The following is an 11,744-nucleotide window of genomic DNA, read 5'->3' as shown; positions in this document are numbered from 1 at the left end:
AATATATTTTCATCTGGGAAAAAGTGTTTTCACCTGGGGAAAAGTATATATTTAACTGGGAAACTGGGAGTTTTTTTTCTTGTCCACATATACTATCATAGTTCCAGGGGTAATTTAGACAACACACTGAGTACAAGGTTCTCAGTGCATTAAATATATTTCACTTCAAAAACAAATTTCTGTAGAAACGAAGCCCAAAGTGCTACTTGGTAATGTAATAGTTTAATCTTCATTAAAAAGTTATTGCTTGTTGATAGTATAAACAACTGTTAAAAGGTAACAAAACTTCTTTCTCTTTTGCCTGATATTTGCGTTCATCATTTGTCAAAATTCCTCTAGACATTTTTTGAAAGTCTTGGCTTCCAATGATCAGTGATTGGTCCACAGTGACAGCTGAACTCTAGATGGTATAAGGGAAGAATACAGCTTCCTTGATCTTGTCAAATTTGATTTTACTGTCAGTGGTTCATTGCCACTTTGTGAACTGTTTTGTCAGTTTTAATGCAGAGCACGTGTCCAGTGTTTTACAAGAGTAAAATGTAATTGGTCTCAAAAATAGATAATTAATGTAAGAACAAAGTATATCAATGGGGCAAATGTAATGCAAACCAGCAGTTTATTGGTGGTGAACTGGTAGCTTCAAGAAACAGGAAAGATTGATTATAAGTTATGAGATAGAAGGTTAAAAAGTAAGGGCAGGTCATTCAGACCTCACTATGTCCTCAGATCTGAGTGATCTGGTCTTCCCCACTGTATCCCTCTCCCCTCCCTGAGGAAGGAACTATTAGTTCCAAAAGCTGTAGTTGAGTTGGTGTTTGATCCACGACAGCTGCAGTGGGTTACATAGCCCAGCTTCATGTGTCTACCTCAACCTATAACGTAATGTTATTTTGTAAATGTCTCTATAGCAATACCTCCATGTTGTCACAACTCTGTAAATGGCTACTGTTTTCACCTGCAGCTGGTAGTATTTTGCAGTTGAAAGCTGGCACCCGTGCTGCGAGCTGTCAGGGACCTTATTATGCCATGTCTAATATAGGAAATAAGTGTCTATCAGCAGTACTATACACATAGCCTTCTGAAATAAATAATGGCCAGCAATTCTGTCTCATAATTTATTAGTTTTCTCCACTGAATATTCCTTTGACACAGAAAAAATTATTTGTACCACACAGTATTCCTGATTTCAAGCTCTTAACAATTTAACGATTGAACTGAATTTGGCAAGTCATACTAGGAAATAAGTTTCTATGGAGATTACCTTTTAAAACTGTTACCTTCAGTGTATGTTTGAGGAAGGGGAGAGGAGGGAGAGATATGTCAAAATTTCTTCAAACTGCTGCTCTCCTGCATTCACACTTAGCAGGACCTTTGGTGTGATTGTTCAAAACACTCCTGAAAAAAGATTGAGATGGCATGGGTTGGAAAGCAGCCATTGAACTCCAATATGTTGTGTTTTTTGCCACTGCTTGATCAACACTGCTCTTGGCCGCAGTCTGGTAGTGGCCATTTATTCTGGTGGACAGCTGGTTGTTGGTCATATCCACATAACATGATGCACAGAAATTGCAGCAGAGCTGATATATGACATGGTTTCTGCCACAAGTGGCCTTGTTCTGATGGTATAGGATAAGCATGTGTGAGGACTGAAGTAAGATGTGGTGGATGTGTGAATCAGTCAAGTCTTGCATGTGGGTCTTTCACAAGGATATGAGTCTGTGGATATGACCCTGTGGCAAGGAGTTGGGAACAGGTGTGGCTCAGGGGTGGACCAGCATGTGATGCAGGTTGGATGAGCTGTGGTATACCTCATTAGGAGGGCAGAAAGGATTTGCCCACCCATTTTCCTTTGAGATTCCTCATAACCAGACTTTCATAAAAGTTGATTCCATATGTCTTTTCATTGTCTTATGTATGATACATTAGCTTAATCATAACTGAAAGTTCATAAAAGCAAAGCATTATGTTAATAAAAGCTAACAGCATTCCAAATTCTGCAGTTTCTGCCATGTCTAGCTTTAATATAAAACTGCCCTGTCTTGAGAATAATCTCCATCATAAATGTGCAGTTATGGTACAAGTTATTCACTACATGACCTATTATCATATAAAAAGGTCTCACAGTCTCTAAAGTACTCAGAAGTATTACATATGAGAGTTCAGAACATTCTAATTGCGACCAAAATATTGAATTCCTTTATTCCATAAAAGTTCATGTTCTTCATTCTATGCTGAGAAATGTCAAGAGCACAGTGTTGTAGGTAGGTTGCACCGAACACTTGCAGGATAGACATTTCTGCTGCCCAGCAATATTCTCATTCTTATCATGATGACAATTGTGCATATTTTGAGGTAAAAATTAAAGACAGCTCCCTTTTTTTAAAAAAACAATGTGGTATATTCACAACACTCATTAACTTTACAAAAATCACACAAATTTACACATTCATTCATTATTAAATATTAACAATTGTATATTATATATATTTATGTATATGTATATAAATGCATACTAAGTCATCATGCATATCACACTTGCACGTTTTCACTTTTAAACAGTCAGTACTGTAGAACATCAATTTTAATAGACTGCACAATTCATTCACTTACATATTGTCCAGTCTATACAAACATTGACTGATCGCAAAGACAGAGTTTAAAGCTATTTATAGTTTGAGCACATTCACATTCATTAGGGCAAGAACACACTTATAACCCACTTATGTGGATACGCAAAGTTGCAAACACACACACAAACACACACACAACTCAGAAACACTACCGACTTGACTTCAACACAGAAGTTCAATTCACTTGTGTAAACTCAATGTTAGCGATCAGCCTTTCACAATCATTAATTTGTCCTTGAGCATTTTTGTGACCAGAAGAGGGGAGACAATTCTGTTTTTGTTTTTATTCACTGTCACTGGCCTTCACTATCACTGTCACTTTTATCTGAAAGATAAAGCAAAGAATATTATATTTTGTTTTATTATCCTTCTGAGACGTGTCACTATAGCAATATTTTTAAGATTCAAAGAGAGACCATGCGTAGGAAAAAGGTATAAAGTAATTATGTCCCACAAGAATACAAATAATTATCTTCCAGAAACAGAAAAAGTCAGAGCTGAAAGCTAAACTCAAAAGAAAATACGAGGTACACATAGAAGCAAAATACATAGGATAAAAAGTGGGCTAATGTGGATCCTCCTCTTTTGACACATGTATTAGCTGTATTATAAGAAAAATTCAGTTGTTTAAATTACAAGAAGGCAAAATGGCTGTCCAATGCTTATCCTCTGGAGACAAACTTCCAAGCACACACTTAAAAGTAGAAGAAACTATCCCTAGCTTTTGGAACTTGTATGTACCTTCTCAGGAAGGGAAGGATGGAGGAAAGAAGGATTAGGTGGGAAGGTTAGGACAAGGAGCAAATCACTCAGATGCCAGATTAAAAGAGGCTCAGCTGTTATGAGGACACGAGGAGACAAATATTTGTTCACAACAGAGTAACGTATCTGCCCATTCAGACATCCCCAAACAAGTCCTCCTCCAAAAGTTAAGAATATCATCTTCTAGCTAAAGCAGGCCTGGCAAAGTATGGCTAGTGGGCCATTCCCCTCCAGAGAGCAATTCCTCCTCCAACTCTACTCGTACTGCATGGTCATGGCCACACCACAGCACATGAAGCACTTATTTGTCTGCAGTCAAGAGGGGCAGCATCTTCCTTCGACTACTTTCTCGAAGTCGTGCCTTGACAGGCATTGGTTCCTCTCAGCGCTTTATTCATATTTACTCTTCTTAATATTTGTCTACTGCTCAGACTGTCATTTTAGTTGCTAATGTGTCTATTATTCCTGTTTCAGTTCTGGTTATTATGATGGCTGTTACAGCTTTTGAGAATGTCGGGGAAAAAACACTGAAAACCATTTGTCAATGACGAGTGGGAGACTGAGATCTTTTGTACACAAGTCTGATGAAAAATCTGAACGTTTAGTATGTAAAAAGTGCTTATGTCAAAACAAAGTTAATATCTTATTCAAGATGTCTGTTTACTCCACGAAGAAACACCCAGCCATTACACTCATGACAAACAATGTGCTTTAGTGGGTAACTTAAAAATAAAAATTGGAAGTTACCTGAACCTTGAAGTCTTATAGAAAAGTGTTTACCTGCTTGTATGCGGTATGATCAACATCCAGAAAAGATCAAAAGATCAAAACTTCTACATTAACGGCGTACTCAAGAAAGATTGTGCAATAGATATGGCAAAAACATTTTGATTTCAGTCAACAATTAATTTTTATTCACATAACAATAGACTAATTTTCTGTGCACGAAGAATTAGTTGCTTTATAATGCATTTAAAATGAGTTGCAATTTTTGATGTTTGGTTCACCAGAGGGGACACGATGCCATTGCCCATGACGCCATTGTCCAGGTAACACCAATGTGAGCCGGCTTCCTCTACCACACCACCAGCAGTTCGGTCGGTAAAGCACCTCTGTTTCCAGGCCTTGGGTAAACAGCGCCATGCAGTCATGCATTTGATGCACCTACGTTCTTTGGCTCTTGTTGTAAAGTGATATTTTCTGGTGTTGAACTGTTCTGCAATAATCAGCTATTGTGAACAAGTGTTTTGTGTTGGTGTTGCATTAATAATTACAGTGCAGCACATTGGAACGGAGATTCACAATAACAGTGGTCATGCAAGAACAAGATAATGTTCTGCTGCAAAACATACCCCCAATTTCAACAACAGTAATGGACAATGTGCCATACCACTCTGTTGTGATTGGATGAAGCTCCAACAATGCAGTGGAGGAAATCAGATATTTTGTTCTGGGTTCAAAGATGTTCTATTGATTAAAATTGAATGTAGCTTGTGTAAGGCATAGTTAATGGTACAAGCCAAAAACTCCACACTACCAGGTCGACAAACTGGCTAATGGTAAAGGGCACATAGTTTGATCAGGCTTCCTCTGTATCATTCTCATTATTTCTGACTGAGAATATACGGGCCTAGATGAAAAGTAGTGTGGCAAAAAAACAAGAAATTTACTCTCAAAGAAGCCATTGCAACTGTTACACCACGGGACTAGTCTTGAGTTGTCAGCCATACCATGAAGGTAGTTGAAGAGACTTGGATTCATGAAAGACTGTGAAAAGTTTTTAAACACAGTAGAGTTTGCAAAAACTCATATCACTAACATTCTAATGCAGTTGAAATTGTGACAGAATCATAAAACTGTATTATTAAACTAGCAGCAGAAGGTCAGATAGGTGCCCCTTCCCAATATAAAAATAAATGTGCAAATTCTTCACTTATATCATTGCAAAATGCACTGCGATTCTCATTTCATCAGTTATTGATGGTCCTTAAAAGTTACATTATTTCACTTAAAGTTTATAGTTGCTTGAGTACTGTGGTAGATGTGGAAGTTTCACATGTACCTCATATGGCAAAATACTATCCTCTTTGTGTGCTATAATTTGCTAAAATCTTGGTTTGATATCTCAGGCCATTTATGAGACAAGAGGTATTTATGAATATTTCATTCTGGCTTTTTCATTAGCGCATGTATTCATGACAGAGCCTTTTGCATACATTCCATTTTCTCGGCACTGGAGAAGATAGCGATATCTTTCCAAGTTTAAAGAATAATTCAGTATGGTATCCAAAAAACAAAAACAAAAAACAGCTAAGGCTGCATAAAATATTTCTTTACTTAAGACAACAGCTTTCAACAGACTCTGCTGTCATCTTCAGATCTTAAAATACTTTTTGTTGTAAAACATGCTTATTTTACGCTGAACCTCATGCAAAGGCATCAAATGGGTGACGTTCAGTGTAAAATGAACACATTTTACAACAAAAAGCTTTTTAAGCCCTGAAGATGACAGCAAGATCTGTTAACCGATTATATTAAATACAGAAATATTTTTCACGATCTGGACTGTTGAATGGTTTTTTACAATTAAAACAGATCGCCCTTCACCACTCTGAAAATGAAAAAATTCTGTCTAAATTTTGTACACAGTGCCATATGACATAACATGCATCAAATACAGGTTCACAGTGAACCCTATTTTTCACTGCGAACTTTAAGAATTTCTTGCACTAGTTTACCTAATAATGAAATATCACAAGAACTCTCACCATTAATGAAATGAGAGGCAGTTGTCATGAGGCTGACGGATGAAGCTATAGATGTGTGAGAATCGGAGTTTATTTCCGAATAGTTTCTTTAAAATTATCAATGCATTCAAGTGAGCTTGATGGGTTCCATGGTGAGTAGGCCTGGCATTATCATCACCTGCTGACACATTCAGCACATGCTGGCAACTCCACTTCCCTCCGCTCACTGAACTAGTCACAACCTATTTTAAATGCACTATAATTCTGTCGATTGTGACAACAGGTCAGAATATTTTTAATGCGGCTGAAAAGTGTGTTGACAAAATCGGTAGTTTCCAAAAATGCTCTGCAGTTTGTACAGGTAGTGTACCAGCTATGATCAGTAGTGTTGGTTAATTATGAAAAACAGAATTAATTATTTAACTTTTCAGAATAAATTATTCATCAGCAAACACTACGTGAGAAAAGTGTGAGAATGCTGTTTGCGATGAAAAATATTAAAAATTTATGAATGTAGTATATTGAGGGAATCCATCACTATTTCGATAACAGCTTAAGCAGTTTTTCATAAAAGATAACATGGTATATGGTGATGGAACTCTTCACTCTGAAAATTGTTGGCTGAGTGCAAGAACCAGTTTAGTTCCCTTTCACTAGAAGTTTTCAAGTATTTGAATAAAAACGTAAAATTGGATACTTCAGAATTTGAAAAGAGACTGAAGGGTTCACTTTTCTTTATCATAATTAGCATTTCTAATGAATGTTATAGTTCACTTACATCATTAGAATCTATGTTTGCTTATAGATAGTATGTAGTGCTTGCAATCCAGTATGACGTGACTGTCGTTGATGTGACTGGTCAGTGTGGCTTTGGCTGCAGTGAGTGCACGGTTTGAGTTGGAGGGGAGAAGCACTGGAGAAGAAAACACTCGCTGGAGGGGAATTATCTGTGAGTCACACTTTGTCAAGTTCAAGTTAAAGTGTTTGCATTGGCAGTACTTGGAATTCCACCTCCTGAAGATAAAACCTGTCTACCGATTTTATCCTTCTAATATGTCTTGTTAATATTAAGTTTGAAACAAATGAATTCTAGAAAAAGAGCGTGAAATGTGGTTAACTGTACAATCAGGAAAATTGCATCTTGAAAGCATACAACACGCATCCCTGTAACTTTGGTTTTGAGAGACCCCCTCCAGATAAATAAATAAAAAGATATCCCACCTTCTCCAATCAGTTACTCTCTCCTCCTTGAGTAAGGAAGCTGTGGTTTGGAAAGTTAGGAGTGCTATTAATTGTTGTTATGTTTTTACATTGGCTGTACCAGGATACGTGTCAACTAAAAGCAAATATTGACCAGTCCATCTGTCTCTAAATAACCAAACAATAAACTACAGAGGAGTTATGCTTGTCTTATTCTTTGTAGTAAATAGAACTATTTCAACACACTATTCTCTGTTTCTCTGACTAATCTCTGTTGTCAGTAAATACATGTTTGTTGTTTGGCTCAGATCTGACAAATTTATTGAGATGATTCCTTCCCTGGCGTAAATGCATATATGGTTTGTTCCTCAGCTCCTGATGTCAATTAGTAGGTGTTATCTTCTTAACAAGTTATTTTACATGTTAATTATTGTTAAAAACATCTTCAGAATGATGGAAAATGACGAACAAAAGTTTCTCAATGGCAGACACATGACTCTGAGATACAAAAAGTAATGTATCACAATAAAAGTGCACAATAACATGGGAACTGATATGGCACCTGGAATTTTAGGGCAGGGAGATAATTAGCTCTTTATAGAGGAGACACTGCAACAAGATCAATTAAACAAAAATTCAGAAAGAGTACTAATCAAGTGCCCTATGTCTGATAAAGTTGCTTATTGCTAAAAGGCTTTTGGAGACACAAATTTCTTCAAACTTCCAGTGAGACAATTCTCAATCTTGTGCAGGAGTGAGATGACTGAAATAGGTTCTGTCAGTCTCATCTTGCATATTTATTTGTACTGTGTCTTTCATAGTGTTCTTGGTGAAGGGAAAAGTTCAGTGACTGAGATCAAATGTAAGAAAAATGTTAGAAATCGGCAAATGCTGGTCACAAAAGGTCATCAATGAAATAAAACAATGAATGACTAGCTTTTCAGAAAGCACAAATATTCCATGAGTTATGAGATTATCCCAGCACAACCGATACCTATATTTTCAGGTGCCCATCTGAGTTGACAATTCTGTTTTAGTGCATAACATTTTGATAACTGACTCAGTAATCTTCATCTGGTTCTCTCTATAGGTTACACAATTTAAAAAATCAGAATCTTCTTGTTACAGTCTGTAAGTAACATTACAGCCACAGCAATGTCTTTATAGGCAGGTGGGATGTAATTTTCTGTGTCCTATAATAGATATTCATGGAAATGGAACAAGAGCCAAAAACAAAAATGCATGATCAAGGGTTACGCAAGTCAAAACTGATTATAAACAGGGGTGTACACCAGTAATATCTCAGTATGATTGGTGTCCAGGCAGTGAGGCACACAGAAACACTCATGGCACCTGATGAGGACTACTAGGTCAGTTGTCTACTAGGTCAGTTGTCAAAGTACTGTGAGTAAAAGGGAATCATCAATTTGGCTGGACATACAAAAACATACTGCCTCTAAAGAAAAAGTGCTTTTAAAAATTGGAAGATCTATTTATTTTAAATAAATTAATTTGTTTAAGAAGTCCTAGTAGCTGCTTGTCTTAATAAAATATAATGGAAAAAAGTATGAAAATCCTTCTAAAGTTTCCTATGTCAGGCCACCAAGTTCCTAGTGCCAGCAGTAGATGACACACTCAGTGTATCATCAGTCATATGAGTTCCTGAATTTGTCAATTTCATGTAAAAGAGAAAGTTATACCCCAGCAAGGCGTATGACTTTAATTGCACCAGAGTAAATTTGTGTGACATGATTATGATGTGTAAATGATGAATCTTTTCTTTCTTTGAATGTGAGAAACTGCCAACTTCACAAAAAGCACCTAACAGTATTGTGTATGAGCAATAAATTCACACCAGTTTGCATATAACATTGTGCCTTGGCTGGTTGAATGCTTTTATGCTGGAGGTACAGGTTCTGTGTTAGGACCTACCAGCAATCTACCCTTTTTTTTTTTTTCAAAAACTGCCAGCAAGTTGCACCATCGTGCCGAGTCCATGTTAACTTCAATGAGGACAAACTATAGATACCAGTCATGGAGCAGGAACTCATGTGACTAACACTGAGTGTGTCATCTACTGGTGGCACTTGGAACTTGGTGGCCTGACATAAGAAACTTTAGAAGGATTTTCATAGTTTTTTCCATTATATTTTATTAAGACAAGCAGCTACTAGGACTTCTTAAACAAATTAATTTATTTAAAATAAATAGATATTCTAATTTGAAAAGTACTTTTCTTTAGAGGCAGTATGTTTTTGTATGTCCAGCCAAGTTGATGATGCCCTTTTACTCACAGCGCTTTGACAACTGACCTAGTAGACAACTGACCTAGTAGACAACTGACCTAGTAGTCCTCATCAGGTGCCGTGAGTGTTTCTGTGTGCCTCATTGCCTGGACACCAATCAGACTCTGAGATATTATTGGTGTACACCCCTGTTTATAATCAGTTTTGACTTGCGTAACCCTTGATCATGCATTTTTGTTTTTGGCTCTTGTTCCATTTCCATGAATATCTATTATAGGACACAGAAAATTACATCCCACCTGCCTATAAAGACATTGCTGTGGCTGTAATGTTACTTACAGACTGTAACAAGAAGATTCTGATTTTTTAAATTGTGTTACCTACAGAGAGAACCAGATGAAGATTACTGAGTCAGTTATCAAAATGTTATGCACTAAAACAGAATTGTCAACTCAGATGGGTACCTGAAAACATAGGTATCGGTTGTGCTGGGATTATCTCAGAACTCATGGAATATTTGTGCTTTCTGAAAAGCGAGTCATTCATTGTTTTATTTCATTGATGACCTTTTGTGACCAGCATTTGCCAATTTCAAACATTTTTCTTACATTTGATCTCCGAGTCTCTGAACTTTTCCCTTCATCAAGAACACTATGAAAGACACAGTACAAATAAATAGGCAAGATGAGACTGACGGAACCTATTTCAGTCATCTCACTCCTGCACAAGATTCAGAATCTGTAGCGGATCTGAAGCGAATGCCGTGAAGTGTTTCCTTCAGTTTATAAATTGAGTTGAACTCACGAGGACTTCATTTGACTGATGGGGCTGCTAAGTGCTATAACAAATACTGCACTCCGCTGACTTAAGCCCTCATGAGTTCAACTCAATTTATAAGCTGAAGGAAACACTTCAAGACATTCACTTCAGAACTGCTACAAATTCATCGGGCAATAGACCGCACTGCTCAAACTGTCAACACAACTGGCACTGCTAAGAGTATCCTACGACTTCCACATCGCTGGCAGCGGGTTATACACAATGCTGGTGACTACTCTGAAGGTCTGTAAAACTTTGAAACATGTATCTATTTTGTACAAGTTGTAAATAAATAGTTGCCACTATTAAAGTTCCAACTCTCGAATTAAAAAAAAAATCTTGGAACATTACAACAATGTTGGCATATTAAGTGATTTCCAGCATGGTTTCAGAAGAGGTTGAAGTACCATGTCAGCAGCAGTACAATTTGTCCATAGTGTACTTGAAAAAAAAAAAAAAAATGAAAAATCCCAAGCTGCAAGAGTATTCCTGGACCTATTGGGGGTTTTGGATAGAGTACATTATGACGTGCTATTATCAAAAATAGTGAAGAATGGTGTCACTGGAAAACTCATGCAATCGCTAGGAATGTATTTAAAGGGTAGACGACAGTGCACGGAGATTGTGTACTCTAATGGAGAAATACTGGAGAGGAGAAGATCAATTATAAGAAATAATGATTTTGGTGTTCGTCAGGGCTCTATTTTAGGTCCAGTCATATTCATATGCTATGTAAATGGTTTCCCGAGTTCTCCTGACTCTAAGCAATTGATCATTATGTAAGCAGATGATACATCTGGTATCTGCCATGCAGACAATGAGCCCAGCCTAATTGAAGCAATACGTAACTTCATTGAAAAGGCAAAAGCTCATTTTGAAAGAGAGAACCTAAAAGTAAAGATAGAAAAAACTAATATTATTCTTTTTAAATCGAATGGTCCAAACAGACAAAATACTGTGATTGATGAAATTCTACCAAAAACCTGTACAGATTGTAAATTCTTGGGTTCATGCATAGATGATTGACTTTCATGGAAGCAGAAAGCTGATTATGTCTGTAAAAAAATAGTACCTAGTCTATATATATTAAGAAGATTATCACCATATCTTAATTCTGAAACCTTAAGGAGTATATATTATGGATTAGTGTATTCTTTCTTGTCTTACGGAATAGTACTGTAGGGTGGGACATACCAAACTAATATGAAAAGAGTTTTCATACTGCAGAAGTGAGCCTTGAGGATCATAGCAAAAGTAAAATCAGGAACTTCTTCCAAACCTCTATTCATTAGACACAATATTCTCCCAGTTTATGCCATGTATATACTAGAAACTATAAT

At 36.8% G+C, this 11,744-nt stretch overlaps 1 protein-coding gene across 1 annotated transcript in view; it reads right to left on the bottom strand.

Annotated features, from left to right (window-relative positions):
- Positions 1–2,362: 2,362 nt before the first annotated feature.
- The window catches only part of LOC126155111 (sushi, von Willebrand factor type A, EGF and pentraxin domain-containing protein 1), a 123,872-nt gene continuing 114,490 nt past the window's right edge, over positions 2,363–11,744 (bottom strand). Inside the window, exon 61 of the mRNA XM_049916208.1 lies at positions 2,363–2,955. Within this exon, the coding sequence (XP_049772165.1) occupies positions 2,924–2,955 (32 nt within the window). The 3' untranslated portion in view covers positions 2,363–2,923. The remainder of the gene's footprint in view (positions 2,956–11,744) is intronic.

This window comes from Schistocerca cancellata, chromosome 2, assembly GCF_023864275.1.
Source record: "Schistocerca cancellata isolate TAMUIC-IGC-003103 chromosome 2, iqSchCanc2.1, whole genome shotgun sequence".
Lineage (NCBI taxonomy): Eukaryota > Metazoa > Arthropoda > Insecta > Orthoptera > Acrididae > Schistocerca > Schistocerca cancellata.
Note: the sequence above shows the minus strand (reverse complement) of the source record. Positions and strands in the feature narration are given on the sequence as shown.